This window comes from Calcarisporiella thermophila (assembly GCF_041956535.1).
Source record: "Calcarisporiella thermophila strain CBS 279.70 unplaced genomic scaffold VTP21scaffold_12, whole genome shotgun sequence".
Taxonomy (NCBI): domain Eukaryota; kingdom Fungi; phylum Calcarisporiellomycota; class Calcarisporiellomycetes; order Calcarisporiellales; family Calcarisporiellaceae; genus Calcarisporiella; species Calcarisporiella thermophila.
This window is the reverse complement of record NW_027192202.1, coordinates 459,474-478,714: the sequence shown is the minus strand read 5'-3', so window position 1 is coordinate 478,714 and position 19,241 is coordinate 459,474. Positions and strand designations below refer to the sequence as shown.

At 42.1% G+C, this 19,241-nt stretch overlaps 6 protein-coding genes across 6 annotated transcripts; 2 read left to right on the top strand and 4 right to left on the bottom strand.

The window, feature by feature from the left end:
* Positions 1–1,227: 1,227 nt before the first annotated feature.
* On the top strand, positions 1,228–3,016 carry VTP21DRAFT_1716 (uncharacterized protein; the record flags this gene model as incomplete). The annotated part of the gene is made up of 2 exons (XM_069391834.1): positions 1,228–1,336; positions 1,443–3,016. The coding sequence occupies 2 exons, from the start codon at positions 1,228–1,230 to the stop codon at positions 3,014–3,016; spliced, it is 1,683 nt and encodes a 560-aa protein (XP_069251053.1).
* A 616-nt stretch (positions 3,017–3,632) lies between these two features.
* Positions 3,633–8,728, bottom strand: VTP21DRAFT_1715 (uncharacterized protein; the record flags this gene model as incomplete). Its single annotated transcript, XM_069391833.1, has 18 exons — positions 3,633–3,914; positions 3,983–4,329; positions 4,396–4,502; positions 4,560–4,759; positions 4,832–5,246; positions 5,320–5,996; positions 6,070–6,228; positions 6,292–6,369; positions 6,436–6,641; positions 6,706–6,850; positions 6,912–7,040; positions 7,100–7,207; positions 7,276–7,401; positions 7,477–7,686; positions 7,756–7,935; positions 8,016–8,194; positions 8,253–8,265; positions 8,342–8,728. 18 exons carry the CDS (start codon positions 8,726–8,728, stop codon positions 3,633–3,635), a joined length of 3,948 nt encoding a protein of 1,315 aa, XP_069251052.1.
* Positions 8,729–9,075: 347 nt separating this feature from the next.
* Positions 9,076–11,075, bottom strand: VTP21DRAFT_1714 (uncharacterized protein; the record flags this gene model as incomplete). The annotated part of the gene is made up of 2 exons (XM_069391832.1): positions 9,076–10,638; positions 10,701–11,075. 2 exons carry the CDS (start codon positions 11,073–11,075, stop codon positions 9,076–9,078), a joined length of 1,938 nt encoding a protein of 645 aa, XP_069251051.1.
* Positions 11,076–13,213: 2,138 nt separating this feature from the next.
* On the top strand, positions 13,214–15,158 carry VTP21DRAFT_1713 (uncharacterized protein; the record flags this gene model as incomplete). Its single annotated transcript, XM_069391831.1, has 9 exons — positions 13,214–13,379; positions 13,463–13,529; positions 13,613–13,684; positions 13,758–13,788; positions 13,845–13,929; positions 13,999–14,078; positions 14,144–14,401; positions 14,465–14,563; positions 14,631–15,158. The coding sequence occupies 9 exons, from the start codon at positions 13,214–13,216 to the stop codon at positions 15,156–15,158; spliced, it is 1,386 nt and encodes a 461-aa protein (XP_069251050.1).
* Positions 15,159–15,273: 115 nt separating this feature from the next.
* Positions 15,274–15,563, bottom strand: VTP21DRAFT_1712 (uncharacterized protein; the record flags this gene model as incomplete). The annotated part of the gene is made up of 2 exons (XM_069391830.1): positions 15,274–15,311; positions 15,383–15,563. 2 exons carry the CDS (start codon positions 15,561–15,563, stop codon positions 15,274–15,276), a joined length of 219 nt encoding a protein of 72 aa, XP_069251049.1.
* Positions 15,564–15,851: 288 nt separating this feature from the next.
* VTP21DRAFT_1711 (uncharacterized protein) lies at positions 15,852–18,427 on the bottom strand (the record flags this gene model as incomplete). Its single annotated transcript, XM_069391829.1, has 10 exons — positions 15,852–16,146; positions 16,221–16,330; positions 16,399–16,530; positions 16,597–16,671; positions 16,750–16,876; positions 16,936–16,960; positions 17,025–17,131; positions 17,209–17,400; positions 17,475–17,546; positions 17,610–18,427. 10 exons carry the CDS (start codon positions 18,425–18,427, stop codon positions 15,852–15,854), a joined length of 1,953 nt encoding a protein of 650 aa, XP_069251048.1.
* Between the last annotated feature and the right edge of the window lie 814 nt (positions 18,428–19,241).

Below are 19,241 nucleotides of genomic sequence, written 5' to 3'. Positions count from 1 at the left end.
ATGGAGCATTACGACTGCTCTATTGGAATTAGCATTTTTGATTCAAGTTTGATGGATGGAAACAAAGGTCATGGTTTCCAAATATTTGGTGTGTGAAAATGCCTTGATACCAGAGCTATTGATAGAAAATCATGGGAGTCTTTACCAATGGACGCGATCCTATAGGAAGGGTTCATGTGTGACCAGTCTAGGTCCTGTTTAATTGTAACTGGATTAGGTAGAGGGAACTTGGGCAAATTAAATCCAATTTTTCATTAACGATTGAAGCAACGTGCTCTTGGTCAAGATTGAATTGCGAGCGTACTAAGCTCCTTGCTTTTAATGGAGCATCCCTCTGCTATAGAGTTAATGTGACGCGCACACAATTATCAGCGCGAATATTTCAAGATGTACGGCAATCTGCAAACATCACCTTTGCTGTTACTAGAATGGGATGGACAGAAAGAAATCAGATTTGATTGATTGTTTAGGGCATCTGATGAGCTCATCCAGATTCTGTGCATTGGGTGTCTGCTGAAATCAGAAAATGGAGCAATTAAAACTCAAAAAATTTCTCAGACTAAATAGAAAAAAAAAGTAGCAGCAAAGTTCCATTCTAATAAATGTGGAGTGACTGGGAGACAGGGTGGCAGAGGCAATAATGATGACAGTGTGTGATTTGAAAAAGCATCCAAGTTTCAAAGCTCAACATGGCATACAAATTAGGTTAGGTTAGATAATCACGTCACATCATTTTTCAGCAAGGTTGACTTTTTCACTCTCTTTCTGTTCTGCTCTCCTGTGCTTTCTGTATGTGTATGTGAAGTGGCTATTCGAGTGTGAGAATACATAGAAGGCACCGCTTTCCACTCTTCAGTCCGAGTACTCCCCTTGTATTTTACTCGCAAATTACCCAACTGGATTGCTTTCACGCCACCGAAAGTTTTCGTTAAGTAAGTTGCTGGATTAACTTCTCCGAATGAGATGATAGACTGGGGATAGAGCTTCCTTTAATCTTCCTCTTCTATCAAGTTTACTGTTTGATTTTCTTCTATCTTTTTTCTTATTTACTTTCGAAAGTATCATTCAACATGAAATAACTCTTATTTTTTTTTTTTATACTTTGCCTATTTATGATTATTTTAGATTTCTCATAAACACAGGACGTCGCGTGATTGACTAAAACTCTTTAGCCTCCTTTTTCTTTTCCGTCGGATCTGTCCCCAAGAAATATTTCATTCACCCGTCATGACCCAACCCACCGCCGTTCCTAATCAACAGCGGCGTACTCACAAACACAGTAACTCAACAGGTGGAGAAAGCCCGCCTTCAAAACCAGCAAGTGCCCAGAACAAAAGTACGTTTACTAATCTACATGCTCATTTTTTTATCTTGATAAATTATTATTCGCTCTTCTCGTGTCATATTCTAATTGTTTATCCTTCGTCTTGTTCTTATTTCAGACAGCAATCTTGCCCACATTCCTTGCAAATTCTTCAAGAATGGCGCTTGCACAGCTGGAAAAAACTGTGTCTTTTCTCATAGTAAGGATCCGCTTAATGACAACTATGTATGTAAATATTTCTTGAAGGGAAACTGTCGCTTCGGGAACAAGTGTGCCCTCCCACACACCACTCTTCCTAATGCCAAACTCATGGGAGGACGCAATCGCTCTCAATCCGACTTCCCGCCCTTGACAGTGGCCCGTCTGCAACAACAGCAACAACAGCAACAGGGATTAGAAAACAGATCGTCTCCAACCTCGGTTCCTAGGCAACGTCTGATGACAGATTCTGGATCCCCACAAGGCCCATCGTCCTTCGCCCGAATGATCCCCTCTGCAATATCGAAGCAGCAGGGCGACTTCTCACCGGTCAGCAGTCTTACCAATTCATTTAAGCAATACGCTGGAATATCCTCTGGTGGTGGAGGAGGTGGTGGAAATGAGGAGCGCCGTCTACCGATATCTTCATCACTCGGTGGTTGGGCAAATGCCTCCCCGACGCTGAATCATCTAAAGGCGCCCCCGGCTGTTCGACAACGCTCCCTCCCTGATATTTTCCGATTTTCGCCCCATGCATCTGACCTCAATCCCCCCTCAAACTCATTCCATACACGTAATCCTTGGTTGATGTCACAGCACGACAGTGATGTGGCTTCCATGGGCTCAACTCCACACAGTTTCCGTTTGCAAAGCATTCCCGAGGATCGCGGGGTTCCGGGTGAATTTGCATTTGGAGGGGACCTCGATGAAGATAGTGGAGGAGTTTTCGATGGTGAGGAGGAGCTAATCCCTTCTTCGCTCAATGACCTGTTGACGCCGACGGAGCTTGAGCGCCGCCGCCTGAGAGAACGACAGTTATCGATCAGTGGTGGTAGTGTACGAATGACGCCCCCGCAAGATTCAACTTTCAATGGACTTTACGATGCACGCACCGATCCCTCACATATTCACCCTGCGATGACTGGGCGATCACTACCGAACGGAGTGAGTCTAGGTATTGCGCAAGGATTCCCGCGACACCCTACGCCTAGCCGGTTGCCGCGGCAAGTTATACCCCCTGAGCCACAAGATGCTACAGATGCTTTCTATAATTTCGGCCAAATTGCAAAGAGTTTGGGTCCGCTGGAGATGGAGGATCGATATTTAACTACTAGAGGTTATGCATCACCATCGACTGCTGGTGCAATTGCTATACCACCACCTGGAGGCCAATCGTGGCGCTCATCGTATAGCGCTTCGACTGAAAGCGCAGGTGCAGGAGGGGGAATGGCCTCTGCACTCAATGGTGGAGATTCATATCATCCACGAATGATGCAAGGACGGGTCCCCGATCCTTCATCACTACCGCCTGAGGATGATGTGCAATTCTTCATGGAAGAGGAAGAGGTGGAGGGAGGAAGAGAGGGACATTCCACTGCGGATGCGTCGAATGCAGGGGTAGCGCCGACGACTAATATTACCCTTTCGAGGTCGTCATCAATTTCATTGGCGGCTTCGAGACTAGGGGCTGCGGGGTCGACTGCCGATCAGTAACGATATTGAAATCCAGCGTGGGTCGGCGAGAAGTAGGAGAAGAGAGATAGGAAGGGGGAAAAGAAGAATAAGATGGTGAGGCTGCAGTAGTGTTGAGGGAAAAATCAGTTTATTTTATTCTTTTTTTTTTGTCGGTTTGAAAAGATTCGTTTTCTAATTTTTATTATAACCTCGTTTTGGTTTTTATACTATTTTTCTTGTTAATGGATTTATATTATATATATGAAATATTGAAAAAAAATTTCTTTTCTCTTTTCTTTTTAAGGCACATTTATAAGCTTTTTCCCCTTCATTGTCTCTTTGAAATGGTAAAAAATGATTTTTCTTTGAAGTTGTTCTGTAATCATATCAATAAAGGGTTAATGTCCTTTTCTATATTAATGCTGATCATTGCATCAGTCATAGTGCCTATTAGACGCTTGGACATAGAAAGCGAATTTAATAGGGCAAAACAGAAACCATCGATATAAAACTACAGGAGACTATATAATATTTTACCTAAAGCGGGTACAAATATTCAGAAAAAAAGAAAGAAGGACTACATGGGAGAGAGCCCAGGATCGTCCTCTCTTCTCCTCCTTTTCTATAAGTAAATCTAAATACAGACAAACAAATATCATGACTCCACAGTTGGGATGGTAATTCGTGAAGGGTTAATCGCCACCGATTTGGTACACCCATCCGTCTTGTAGATTCCAACGAGACGGTCCGCCAACTCAAACATGTTGTTCCTCAAGCTGATAATAATGAATTGCGCGTTACGGGTTCGCTCCTTTATGTAATTAGCAACAATCGACACATTGCGAAAATCCAACGCGGCATCGATCTCGTCCATGACATACAATGGGGTGGGCTTGAAGTGGTGTAGTGCAAACACCAATGCAAGCGAACTCAGCGTCTACAAAGGAATACCACAAGTTAGACTGAAGTCATCCTCACGAACAAAAAGGGCTTTCAAGCTCCTACCTTTTCGCCTCCCGAGAGGTTTGAGATCTGCTTCCAGCTCTTTTTTGGTGGCATCACACTGAATATAATTCCCTCGGAGAACGGGTCCAAACTGTCGACTAGCTCAAGCTCTGCATTGCCTCCAAGAGTGATGAGCTGGTACATTTCCTTGAGCTTTTGTGAAATAATCGTGAAGCCCTGCATGAACTCATCCAAACGCCGTTTGCGATACTCGTCATAGATCCGCTTGGCAGAGTCACGTTGCATTGTGATCGCCTCGAGATCCTGTGCGCGCTGTTGATACTCCTCTTCGCGGCGGCGATATTCCTCGAGAACGGAGAGATTGGGTTTTGCATTTTGGATTTTGGCTGAAATTGACCGGGTTGAAGCATTAGAGAATATTAAGACTAGTATGATTGCTGGGGATCACTCACCTTCTAACATTGCAATTTCTCCTTTAAGGGCTTGCTTATTTCCTTCCATATCCCTCAATTCATCCGGTGTGAATTCGTGCAGCTCAAGCTCTGTAGAATCAGTGTCGCTGAAGATTTAGGTTAGCCACGATTCATCTTTAAGGCTCTATCATTATACAATTTACCCAATGGACTGTAATGAAAGCTTCGACCACAGCTCTTTCCAGTGTGCTGCTTTTCGCTGGTTTTCGGCGAGATTGCGCTCATGGTCTTCCAACTCATTCTTGATCTCCACTTCAGCTGTGCGGATTTGGTTAATAATTTCAGTGCGCTCGTCAAGTTCTTTTTTAAGCTCTTCAAGCACCTCTTTTTTCTCCTCCATGAGCTATTGAACATAGTCAAATGTGATCAGGCGTCGGATATATGACTTGAAAATCTCAACCAAAATAAGACTTGCCTCTTTAGATTGCTCTACCTGCTCTCGTACACGGTTTGCCGCCTTAGACTTCTCCTCGATATCTTTGTCGAGCTCTGTTGCCTGAACCTCCATTTCTTCCAACTCTTTTTCGACCTTCAGCACATTTGCTTCGGCTTTGGCAAGATCCTTTTCTGCTTTGCTTTTGGCTACTTGAGTCTTTGTGATATTCCCACTCACTGTCTCTATTTGTTCACGAACAGCATCAACGGTGGCCTGTTGACTGCGCAAACGAACCCCACCAATTTGGAGGATTTTGTCCTGAAGCTGACGGATCTGCTCTTCAATCTGGAGAGGAGTAACTCGAAGCTTTGCAAGCTCCTGTTTGAGTTTCTCGATCTCTCTTTCAAGATGCTTCACCCTCATCTTATCTCCTTCGTCTGGCTTGTTCTGCTGTCTATGTAGTGCAGAATAAAATACAGCGATTAGGCACTCAATGGGCAAAGAAAAGTCATTTAGCATGTATTTACTTCAGATCCTTAGCCCTTTTATGCGCATCCTCCAATTTCTCTTCACATGCCTTAAAGTCCATCTCCAGTTTGGACAGATTGGTCTCTAATTGCGGTATTTCCGACGCTAGCGCCTCCAACTGCGACTCGTACTGTCGCTGATTTCGCTGAAAAGTGGTCCACTCATTCTCACGAGCCTCTCGCTCCTTTTCCAACTGAGAAATGACTTCTTCTGTGGCTTCTGTTTCGACAAATTTGGAACTCATGGAGCCACGCATCACTCGGGTGCCACCGCCTGACATAGTTCCAGATTTGTCAATTAGTTGGCCGTCAAGAGTGACCACGCGCCAGCGCTGCTTATTGCCGAAAGCAATTTGATTCGCATGCTTAAGGTCCCGTGCAACGAGAGTATTTTTTAGCACACTATAGAACGCAGGAGCAAACTTAGGTTCCTTGGGAGTAACTAGGTCGAACAGACGCGGAACATTGTCTGGTGTAGGAATCTTCGAAAGATCTTGTTTAGGTAATTGATTTAAAAGGATAAATACGGCCCGACCAAGATTGTTCTTGCGTAAATACTCGATGCAGGCTTGACCAGCCTCTACCGACTCGACTACTATGTTGTCCAAAGCAGGGCACGCAGTGGAAATAGCAACATCGTACTTGTCGTCAATAACACCCAGCTCGCCTAATCGGCCCTGAGAATAAAAAATTATGTTAAAGATGTGATGGAGGACTTGCTAACGATCCAATAGTTCTCGTTATACGTACATATATTCCCTTGATTCTACCGGAATCTCGCAGACGCAATAGGTTTTGCAAAACCGCCCCTCGCGATCGGGAATTTTGCAGCGATGCTTTAGCATCCTCTGCTTTTTGACGAGCAGTGTAAACTGTAGTGCGTAGTTCAGCGTCTTGCTGTTGCATTTGCTAGGAGATAGAACCAAAAGATCAATTCGAGCTTCTAATAACTCAGATGCAAAATAAAATTACCTTTAGCACTTTTTCAAGATGCTTGATTTCTTTTCGTTTTGCCTCAATATTCTTTTTCGCTTCAACTATTTCCAATCCCTATTGGATCAACAATGTTGCATGAATATACCTGCCACATCAAGATAGTTTTTAGATATATAATACTTTTGCTTCCCGCTCGTCCCTAATTTCCACTATTTCTTTCTCAGCACTCTCTACCGCCTTCTGACCTGATAGTGCTTTCTCCTTTAGAATATCGAGCTCAGACTGAGCGACATCAATTTGCGACTGTTTCGAATTCAATTTCTCTTTCCATGGAGCTAATTCGCGTTGCTTTTCTTCAATCTGAGCAGAAAACTCTGCGGTTTTCTCTGTTTGTGGGATTAACATTAGCAACCACATAAATGGACAGAAAGGTCCGCGGCAAACATATACCTTTCAAACTATCTCGGATTAATTCCAGCTCTCTCTCTTCTTTTTCGAGCGCAGCTTCTAACTCGACCACTCGGCCACGCTGTTTCACCAGTTCACTCTCGTAATTCTTGATCCAGGATTGGTTTTCTGAACGTTGGTGTTTATCCTAAGAAAACAACAACGGTAAAACAGTGTCATAGCTCAGCATGCCATAGAAAAATACCAACACTTTGTAGGGATTTCTCCAGCTTCTTTTGCTTTGCTTTCAAATGCTTCCTCTTTTCTTGTAGCTGAACATCCAAGCGTTCAAATTTGGAAAGCTCCTTAATTATCTCGTTTGTTTCTTTTCCCAGATTCTAAAAATTAAAATAGAGTTATATCGCTATGTAAACCCACAGCTTGAGATCGTGCTTACCTCATATTCATTAACAATATTGTTGTATTTTTCCTCCATCTCGTTTAGTTCGTCCTTTACATGACTTTGTTTTCCTGTTTCTTGTTCTAGTTTCAGCTTTAATTCGTCCTAGTTATGAAATAAAGAGTTCAGATGGGCAAAAGAAACTTTCAATTCCAGAATTGAGTTTCAAATACCACTGTCTTCTTTGAAATATCAATATTGTTGTGGCATTCATAGATATGTAGCTGGTATAACATTGATTTCTTGCGTATGAGTTCATTTTCAGTGCGTAAATATGCTTCAGCTTCAGATTTCTTTGCCTACAAAGTGAGGCAAAATAAACGACAAAATTAATGTATATCCCTTGAATGTATGTCGAATAGAGCCAAACATACCTCAAGACTCAACTTCTCCTTTTCCACGAATATCACTCTGTTCAAGCGCTCAGAACGTTCATCATTTAGTGTTTCCAAACTCTTGCTCGCTTCTTCAATCGGCTGTTTATATTTCGAAGTTCCAATAATATCCTCGAGATATTCCAGCAAACCTTCGTCATGCTCATCTCGGGCTTTAGGTTTCATTTGTGATATAGATTCAACTTCTCCCTAAGATGAAGAGTAAACATGTATTATAATCTTTTACTGAGGATTAAACATGATATGAATGTATATTACCTGTAGAATGAGAAATCGTTTATGATCCAAATCAATCCCGCGCTCACGGAGAAGATTCGTCACTGTGGTGAAATTACTATTCATATTATTAATGAAATATTTGCTGGTATTGTTTCTGTATGCCTGGCGACATATGATCAATTGAGAATCAGGGACGACTTCGTATGCATCAGGGCCGGGCTACCAAACAGCGAATAAAAGGATTAGCATCAACACTCGTTGAGAAAAAAAATTCAAAAAATAATCACTCATTTACTTACAAGATCATATATTTCTTGGAAATGCACCTCGACCCCACACATATCAAGATTTTTGTGTTTAGCAGATGAGTGAATAAGTTCGGAAAGTTTACCCTGTCGCATTTTACTAGCTCTATATCCGAATACAAAAAGTAGTGCATCAATAACATTGGATTTTCCGGAACCATTCGGGCCAACCACTATTAGATAGAAATCGAATCAATAATCTATATATCATAGCAATAATTTAAAATATACCTGAGCTGAAAGACTATTAGAGAAAAAATACATAAAGTACAAAACGTGATTTAGCGCCTATTAAACACAAATTAATTCACACTATGTACCTTATGAAAGGGACCAATCTCCTGTTTTCCGGCGTAGGATTTAAAATTAATGAGCACCATCTTGGTGATTACAAGTCGAGGTTTCCTAGCTTCTTCTTTTTGAGGTTCAGATATACTAGAGGATGCTCTATTCAAGTTTCCATTAGTTTCAGAAGTAGATTGGCCATCTTGCGTTGGGGTATCCGCTGGTTTTGTAAGCGATTCATCATGATGTACTTCTTTCTGCTCTTGCTTGTCTTGCGTTTCCCCAGGATGATTCTCCTCTTTATGAGATTCATTTAAAGCAGGCTCTGGTGAAGTATCCCTCTTTTTAATTTTGGCACGCTCATCGACTTCTTCTTCTGAAGAATCATCACGGATTTTTCGCGTTCTTCTTTTAGGTGGCATTTCTTGCAAGAACTAATTCATTTAGAACACCAAAATACGCGACACGAGAGGTACCAAAAAATAAAACTATTTGTGGCTTAGCCAACATATGTTATCTAATTGGTAATTTTAATTAAGTTAATTCTCGATATTCAGTTGCGAAAAATCATGTCAATTGCAAAATTCAATGTTATTTTCTCAAATTTTTTTATTATTGCTTGAAAAAGAAGGGATGACTTTTCAACCATTGTATAAACAATAAAAAAAGAGATAAAGAATAATATATGGATATTAAACAATGCAATATTAATTGCGAGAACAGAAAAAGTTATCTAGGTGGAGAATTCATAAATAGGAAGCTAGTCAATCTAATCCTCATCTTCGCAACCACAATCATCGTCGCCACCTTCACTTCCCTTTCCATAGTCTGAGCCACTACCCTCTGACTTACCGCTGCTGCCCTCTGACTTTTCACTGCTACTCTCCTCTTCCTCTTCGCAGTCCTCGTAGTCATCCTCAGAGCCATCGGATTCAGACTTGTTTCCTTCTTCCGATTCATCCTTCTCATATTCATCACCCTCATCGTCTTCGTCGTCTTCGTCGTCTTCGTCATCACCTTCATCATCGTCCTCTCCTTCATACTCATCATCTTCGCCTTCATCCTCATAATCGTCATCGTCATCCTCGTCATCCTCGTCGTCATCATCATCGTTATCGTTCTTGTTATTGTTATTGTTATTGTTGTTGCTATTGTTGTTATTGTTATTGTTGCTATTTTCGTTGGTATTGGTGTTCATCCCAGTATTTCCATTGCCACCTGGACCGACGTTGACGGTACCCGGAGGGATGTTGGTAGTAACATTAATGGTCGTGTTACCCTGGCCACCGACAGTCGCAGTGCCTCCTGCACCTCCTTGACCAGCTCCGGTAGCTTCACCTTTACCTCCAGCGCCTCCTTGACCATTACCGCCTTGGCCGTTACCACCCTGTCCATTACCACCCTGTCCAGTTCCATTGCCGCCTTGTCCAGTTCCATTACCCCCGTTTCCAGTACCATTACCTCCGTTCCCAGTTCCATTGCCTCCTGGCCCAGTACCATTGCTTCCGGGGGTGCTGCCATTTCCATTAGTACCATTAGTTCCAGAGGATCCATTTTGTCCGTTCTGACCATTCTGCCCGTTTTGACCGTTTTGGCCGTTCTGCCCGTTTTGACCATTCTGTCCATTCTGTCCATTCTGCCCGTTCTGACCATTCTGTCCATTCTGTCCGTTCTGTCCGTTTTGCCCATTGCTACCAGAACTGCTGGACGAACTGCTGCTTGAGCTTGAGCTTGAGTTGTTGCTTCCGGTAGTATTTGTAGTTGTAGATGTGTTGCCTCCGCTGTTAGTAATAGTGGTGGAGTTGTTGTTGGTGATGTTCGTGGTCGTGGGAGGGGGTGTATTAGGCTGTCCTGGCTTCTCAGGCTTTTCAGGCTTCTCGGGCTTCTCGGGCTTTTCAGGTTTTTCGGTCTCTGTTTTACCAGTTTGCTCTGTTTTGCCGTTTTGCTCAGTCTTGCCGGTTTCAGTACCAGGCTTTCCTGGTTTTTCTGGAGTCTCGGGCTTCTCAGGCTTCTCGGGCTTTTCAGGTTTCTCAGGCTTCTCGGGCTTCTCGGGCTTCTCGGGCTTCTCAGGCTTCTCGGGCTTCTCGGGCTTCTCAGGCTTCTCAGGCTTCTCAGGTGTCTCAGGTTTACCCGGTTTTCCGGTCTCTTCTTCGGTCTCCTCCTTTTCTGTCGCTTGCTTCTCCTTCTCCTTCTTCTTCTGCTCCTCTTCAGTCTCCTCCTCGGTGGTCTCTTCTTCTTCCGTTTCCTCGGTCTCTTCTCCGTTATCACCGCCATTTCCACCCTGGTTATTGTTATTTGGATTGTTATTGTTGTTGTTATTGTTGTTATTGTTCTAATGAAATAAAATGGTTAATCTCCCGTCAAAGCTATACATCCTCAAATAGTCTAACTCACATTATTAATGTTCGTGTTGCTATTGTTGTTGACGTTGGTGTTGCCGTTTGCATTGCAAGGCACGCAGTTGTTTCTGCATGGTACGCACTTCTTGCCAAGCAAGCCAGCAAGCAGTCCAAGGGTGCGTTTCGTCTTGAAGCCCCTAAATTCACAGCACTGGCCCGCTCCACTCAAACCAGCTAATAAACCGAGGGTACGCTTAGATACACGGGGGCAGCAACCGCCCGATGCTGCCGGAGGAGCCAAACTTCCAGCGAGGAGCCCCAATGTGCGTTCCTCGAGATGCGGGGCATTCTCTTCGGCCGACTCCAGGGGAATAGCTGCCGCAGAGGCTACAAGCGTGAGTGCAGCAGCGAGGGTGAAGAGTTTCACCATCTTAGGATATGGTTAGAGAGATATGCTAAATGAAAAAAAGGAAAGGAAGGATTGCAATATTATTATAACAAAGGAATGAGTTATGCAAGCGGGGAGGGGTGAATGAAAGAGAGAAAAATGGGAAAGAACAGAAAAAGTGCAAAATTCGGTTTTATATCATGCTCCTCAAAGTCAATCTTGAGGTTCACGAAATTTTGCTCCCTGCCCAGAACTTGGGTTCCATGCAGGTGGGTCAGACACCTTGTCCTACTGTGATTTTGCGTTGAAGAAAAGGCACTGGCCAAGGAAGAATATATTATGCGAAAAAGCGGAGCTTTTGGGCATGATTAATTTATTTCTACTAGCAAGATATTTATTAACGCTCGTTCGACCTCAGTTCTACATAAAGCTTGCATCCCACTTCCTTTTTGAAATTTTGTGTGAAACCCGAGCTAAAAATCCCTAAAATAGGACCAATTTAAATATAAAATTTTATAAATAAAACGAAATAAGAGCCGAGTGGCTTGGGATACTTCTCAAATTATACAGCAACTTCGAATATCTCTCCCAATTGTATTCCAATAGATGGTTAGAAGATACCAGCCCGTTATCTCGAGGGCAAACACAAATCATCTTCAAGTATGGTGGCAAAAAAAAAATAAAGACACTTAGGGAACACCAGAGCCGTTTTGTAAAATAATGTGATAAGTGGTAAAATTCAAGACAATGAGGTTTATGATCTTAAGGACACTACGACCCAGTTCTAGAATGCTTCAACTAGGCGGCAATACTGATTCTCAGCATCAAAATTTTAAAGCTATTTCGTATGTAATGATATTCAGTATATTGAATTTTGTAAAGCGATGGGTAGATAGGCTGAATGATTTTTCAGGTAAAATTATGTTCCGTTTTACTTCCCCATTCAGCCGATAAAAGACGAAAAATATGTAAGATTTAAAATATTTGTGGTTATTTGTAAAGCTTTGTTACGTATTATGGCCATGGTAGGGTTTAGATAAACGCCAAGTGAAACATCTTCATTGATTACACTAAGAGGATAGCTTCGCGTGGATAAAAATGTAGCCTTTTCTCTACAGAAGAGGTGTAGAGTAAATACGAGAATCCAAACTGCCAAGTATGAGCCAAGAGCGAATCTCGAATCTATACGATCTGCTTGTGCTGATAAGCTACCTTTCCACCATTATTTGTTTTAATCGCTCATTCCCCTCTATCCTCTTTTCCACACCAAAGACCAGTTTCCGAGAGGGTCCTAACCAAATAAGTCAGCCCGCACTTCCATTATGATAATTAACCCGGCAGGACAAAGCTTTTGAGCACTGATTATCTTCTCGAGTCCAAACCCCAGGAGAATTGGCCATTTAATTGGTTTACTCTTTAGCTTGTTAATTAAATTAAGGGTTTCCGAATTTCCAGCATTTTTCATAATAAATTAGACCTATAGGAAAAAATTTACCAGATGAAACACAGCATTTTAGCGGAGATGTATTAAACGAAATTCGCTTCCCGAATGTTGCTACAAGTTCGAGTCCTGTGGTAATTCTTTAGCGCACTGACGGCTCTCCTTCTCAACCGTTAGAGCGTCTACTCTAGCCACAGAGACTAAAATGCGATGCATATTGTTGGCCTCTTTTCATGTCTACGATAGAACTGGGGTAGTTATTCCTGCACGCAATAGTCTGAAATGCATTTTAACTCTTTAGCCCTTTCTCTTTTACCTATTACTTGGACTTTTTGAGGGCTCTCTCTTCAATTAGTTCGATGCAAATGTGTTAATGCATTTAGATTTTATGAGTTTTCTTTTAAATAAGTGGGTTGATTTTGTAGATAGAAGCTCTTTCTCATTATCATTTTCATTGTTAACCACCTTTAAGTGGTAAAAAGAGTTTTTTAATGACCAAAAATTAAAGGATGACTGCAATATTATCCCAATTTTTTTACCAGCTAAACTTTCCCCCAACCATAACAGCCGAACTCACACAGTCAGAGCCTCCAACAAATCCCTTTTGCTGATGTGAGAGTTAAGGGGCTTCCGTCAGAGTAAATGGAAATCGCACAATAGCTCTGTGCCACAAGTAAAATCATGTTATCTCACTTTGTATATAACTGTTTCCCCCACAGCTAGAACTTTTTTTTTTCGAATGTCAGGGCATTTGAGGCGATTTCTCCCATTCTTTCAACGAACTTATTTATCGGCGAATCGCGGCGCATTGCTAGCTACTGTGAGAATGAGTTCTACTAACTCCCAAGTAAAGCGAGATTCGCCGTTTGCACCCTCCGAGAAAGTTGCCCATTTCGAGCAAGATGGTGATTTATTCTTATTCGGTGTTCATCATCAGTTCACTTTATTAATGTCAATTTATCAAATCGACTTTTTTTTCCTGCTATAGTGTGGTCTATCTTTACCCCATTGGCTGCTGAAACGAAGGCCATCAACTTGGGCCAAGGATTTATGAAGTGAGCTTCGATGGAAACTGAAATGATTCATTTAAAATGCGACTACGTTATTAACGCTATAAACCTATATGTTCTCCACATAGTTTCGCGCCGCCCGATTTCATTATTGAAGCTGCTCAGAAGGCTTTGATAAGAAACGAGTGCAATCAATATAGGTTTTTATTATTGAAATATTTCATTTGTAGAGCTTGGGCTCATACGTGTCTTTTTTTTTCTATCATTTTATAGTCATCCAAGAGGAAATCCGCGACTAAGAAAGGTGAGATAATATCTACAAACATGCTTAGTAACCCATAAAGCTAATTCGTTTATCAGGCTATAGCCAATTCTTACAGCCCGCTTTTTGACCGACAAATTAATCCGGACACTGAAATCATGGTAGGCGCAGGCGCTAACGAAGGTGATATTGAAATGCATTTTCCAGGGTTTTTTTGGGGGGGATCTTTTAATGAAAAGTTTTTACGATTAGCGATGTTAAGTATTTTCACTGCTTATTTGAATCAAGGAGACGAGGTTATCATTATGGAACCTTTCTTTGATCAATATGTGGTTTGTATCGCCAGCGTTCTATTTCAATTTTTCTCGATCAACTAACGACGGTTTACATATAATAGCCAAATATATCAATGAATGGGGGTGTTCCCGTTTATTTGCCTATCCGTCCTCCCGCCAAAAGCTCTAATGAATTTGTTTCGTCGGGAGAGTGGAAAATCGATATGGACGAATTGCGTTCGAAAATTTCGCCGAGAACGCGTATAATTGTTCTTAATACTCCCCATAACCCGGTTGGCAAAGTGTTCTCTCGCGAGGAGCTGTTGCAGTTGTCAAACCTGGCAATTCAGCACAACTTATTGGTGATTAGTGACGAAGTGGTAAGTGCTTTCTCGAGAATGCAGTCTAAAGGAGCAATTCAAGTAACCCTTTTTGTAATACAGTACGATCGCCTCTTCTTCTCTCCAAGCGAACATGTCCGCATTGCTACCCTTCCCGGTATGTGGGAGCGAACAATCACGGTTGGGAGCGGAGGAAAAACTGTATGTCAAGGCTGATCCCTATATTTATTGCCCCCAAGTACTCATCATCTCTCGTCTTTTTCTGTAGTTTGGTGTCACGGGCTGGCGAGTTGGTTGGCTTATTGGCCCAAGCAATCTCATTGAGCCCCCCCTCAGTGCCCACACCCGGATTGTCTTCTGTGTCAACTCTCCAATGCAAGAGGCTATCGCAGCCGGACTCGAACACTGCCAGACAGCGCCATACTTCCGTGATCTCATCGAGTCGTATACCTCCAAACGTGATAAACTTCTTGGAGTCTTCAAGGAATTGGGCCTTCCGTGCACTGTGCCCGACGGCTCTTATTTTATCCTTGCAAATACCTCTCGCTTGCGCGTTCCCTCAGCCGATTCTGGCTATCCCTACCCCGCTAGTGTGTTGAATCGTGCGGCCGACTTCCGCACTTGTTACTGGCTGGCAAAGGAAATTGGTGTAGTTGCGATCCCTCCAACAGAATTCTACTCGGTAGAGAATAGGCAATTGGGAGAAAATTTTGCACGATTTGCCTTTTGTAAAGATGACGCGACTCTGGATCTCGCCATTGAACGACTAAGGAAGCTGAAGGACTATATTCTTTAAATAACCTTTCTTATATTACCCCCACTCAAAAAATTTTTTAGAGAGAGTAACTCAATTCTAATTATTATCAAGTATTTATTATAAATACATCCATTGATCGATTTCGACCGTCGAACTATACAATCAAGCGAAAGAGACCAGCCGAAATAAACACTGTTATTGATGAGAGAATGTTATGATCCCAGTAAAAAAAAAAGGCAATTGAATGCATTAGTCAAACCAACCTAAACCCATGACTCCCAATCCAACGCGCGCAGGTTGCTTTAAGTTGGCCTTTGGCAAATTGGCCTGATAGAACGCATAGATCCCGAGCCCAGTAAATGCAGCCGATCCAGTGAGCCGGCAAGGTAGACAATCTTGATATTCCCTTTCGGATCGTCGAGAATTGGGTGACGAAGAATTCATTTTTTATAACGGGACTCTCGATAAATGTGGCCACTCATATATTTATTTGCTCAAGCCACATGGAGTGCAAATATTGAATAATATGAATATTAAGGTTAATAAAATCTGGGATTGCGGGATAGTGTACAATCGGAAAAGAAAAGAGAAAATTGGAATAATAACAAAATAAATGTCGCAGAGGAACCGAAGTAAATCAAAACATTGTGTTTGACTTTTTTTTCCAACAGGAGTCAATCAATTAATGATGTATCTATAAGTGAAAGAAGAAAAAAAATTGGTTGCCGTATTTTAGCATGCAGTCATAACATGTTCGGCGATCAGTGCGCGCCACCGATGCTCATTCAATTGTACCGAAGACCAAACAACCTCCCAATATCGCTCCGGGTTAAATTCAGTTGCATCTCGATAACGTCGCAGCTGATATATTGTGTCTTCATAGCTGCCTCCCCATAGATGGGGTTCAAGTATTCGTAGAAGAGCGAGTGCGGCCCGAAAGAGAAACGCATCTCCGAATAGGAAATAGTTATCCCATATGCGGCCTGAAATTTCCAGGGGAAGATTCTCGGCATAAAGAGTCAACAACCTTGGTTAGAATAGAAAAAAAATAAGAGTAAGGAAAAGAGATTTTATAAAATGCTGCTCAACAAATGTACTCACCAATCGCGAAGATAGTGCTCGGGCACAAGGTCCATCCCCTTAAAATGGAGGTAGAGCAAAGGCAAATGCTCCGCAAACAATACATTGAATACTTTATAATAGGCCTTCATCTAAACAAATCCAATAATGCACTATAAAAACCATTTCCGCCTTCGAGATATTCGTTATAAACGTTTACCTCTGCATAATTCTTTGGATCAAAAAAGGCATTCAAACATCCGCGAGTAACGAGGTTGGATAGACATATAAAAGCATTTGTTGGATTCATATTAAGCAATAGCATGCCAGCAAGGAAGCTCGTTCCAGATACCTGTGGAGGAGAGGAAAACGACGATAAGGTCAAAGCTAAAACATGTACACTTGTAATAACACCTACATAAGGAATATCTGAACGATATGAAGCGTGCGCCTTGAGCACGGATTTAATCGTTTCGTATAGAGGTCCGTCCGGCTATATATGGTGAAAGATAACGAAGATAATATGTTAAGGAATATTAGAATTTATACTCAAACTAAAAAAAAAACTAACCTGGTAGAGACACAAGGATGGTAAGGTGCGTAGAATATCCTCATCAACCAATCTATATATTTGCTGTTTCTGGTCAATGGTGGATGCGCTACTTTCCTCTGATGTCCGAGCACTGCTCGTTTTCTCCCTGTTTCTTTGAATATTAGGATTGACTACCAAAGTCTATAATCTGGAAATTAAACTTACCCCTCCAAATATATTTTGAAGTGCTCTAATGTCAAAATAGAATTATGGATAAAAGTTTATAACAAAGGAATGCCGACCTTATTCTTTACCTTTTGTCAATTTGAGACCATTGCCAATGCATAAAATCCAGACCTTACCGCGAATCCGTGGTGGTATACCATTTGACCAGAGTTCAAGTGTCTTTTTTGAATGTCGTCTATGAATTAGCAGAATTAGCAGAATTAGTAGGGTCACTAGAATTCACTTGGCGAGCATGTATAAACTTGCGCGTACTTCTCAGTCCACTTAGGAAGGATTTCATTCTCCCAAGCCTGAATGGCCTCTCTAAGATACCGATCTCTCTCCTCCTTCCGTTTCAGTTCCATTCGAGCTTTCTTCTCCTCTGCTGCTTTGGCCTTTTTCATCATATTCTTATATTCCTGGCGATGACGTTTTTCTTCAGCCGGATCTTTGGGTGGTAGCATCCTGAAAACAGCAGTAGTGAAAAAATATTATTGATAAAACGATCTGCTAAGGTTGACTTAATACTCATAATTTACCGTGGGCGTGTCTGAGATATATAAACTTCCATAGGATGGTGGTTGTTGGCCGTTGCTGATGAGCTGAATAAACTGTCTCGCACGAAATGGAATTAAATAAAATTCCTCGTTGTAGATTCACACTGGTGCACTCACCTAGGCCGTCTTGCTTTATGCCCAAAGCGTGCGGCTTTCTCTTTCAGATTGTCTGGCCGGTTCACATTACTCCAGGACGCACTCTTTTTAAGTTGTTGTCCTATGTTTGAGTTTAAATGCGCTGAATTTTTATCTATCACCGGACTTTTGTGGTTGGTGGATGGAGCGGGCGATGGAGAGGTAGCTGGGGAAGGCGGCTGATGCTGATGCGGAGTTCCTAGTGACGTAGATGAATTGAACCGTATATCCTCAGCTTCATCTGAGAGTACACTCGAAATGGACCAGTATGGGCCGGACACATCCACTTTACTCTCAGAGAATTTGGAACCGGAATAAGGACCATTTTCTGGAATAGATGAAGAGGTGCGTCGAGTGAGGAAAGATCCTATTGGCGAGGAGAGGGTGGGTTTTCGGCTTGGGAGGAAGAAGGAAGGGGTTTCGGTTGGAGTCGGCAGAGGATTATGATCTAGAGATACTTCCTCGAAATAAGGATCTCCATCTGCATCAAACGTAAGGATATCGTCAATCTCCTTTTTCATAAGAGGTTGTTTCGGAGCATTAGCTGTAGAGGAAACTGGCGGAATTGAGGTCGCTGTAGTAGCTGAGGTCGTTGTCGTTGTCGTTGTCGTTGTCGTGTTAATATTGATGGTGGGAGAATGGTTTGAAGCAGTGCTAGGGAAGAATTTGGGCGATGAAATGGAGAGATCAGCAAGCACCTGATCGGGTCCCGAGTTGGTAGGATCTGCATCAAGATCTATGGTATCCAAAGGCTCATCGCTAAAGTGTGATGCATCAGGACCCCAATTTTCACTTTGCATCGTCTCAGCCTAGAATACGTTGGATAGAGATGAAAATAGTCTCTTCCTTTTTTGATTTTTTAATGAAAAATTACATTCTACTGCCAGAATTTACTGGCCAACAATTAAAACCATCAGTTCACTCTTATTTCTATATGTTCGATACCGAGTAAATATTGGCCTCTAACCACTCCATTGTTATACTAATCAAATCCTCATAATAACCTGGAATTTGAGCTAGACTACTATTTGCTCTCATTGCAAAAACTTCAAAGCTTCGTGTGTTATGTTTTAATTCTATCTGATGATACTTCGGATAAGTTTCCACCTTTTTTGTTCCTACTCTCAAGTTAGCTATGTTGAAAATGGCCAAGATTCAACCAGATATGGGGTAAGCTGTTTTCCATCTCCCCTGGCCCTATTGAAGTAGTCGCTTTTTGAGAACCGGTGAATTTGATGATGATATATTGTCAACCATGGAGCAGAGGTTCTTTTGACTCGGTGACTTGCTTCATTAGTGGTTGAAGTATCTGAAAACGAACTAGGTAATTTATATTCTTGGGAGCCTCTTTCAGTTGTTGCAAACGTACAGCGATTATCACCAGTTTCATCCCCCTTTTTTTTAAGTCCTTTCAGGGTTGATAAGTGGTTATTTTTTTCTCGTTTTTGTATAAACATAAGGAAACGGATTACTATGTCACAGTATTGTTGAAAGTGCATGTAGACTGGGCGATGTTTTAGAGGTGGCAGAAGCTGTCGTTGCGGGTAAGTCTTCCTATGGCTATCGGTATTGAGGGCCTAGACCGAATCTGAAACGTAGCTCCATATTTGGGAG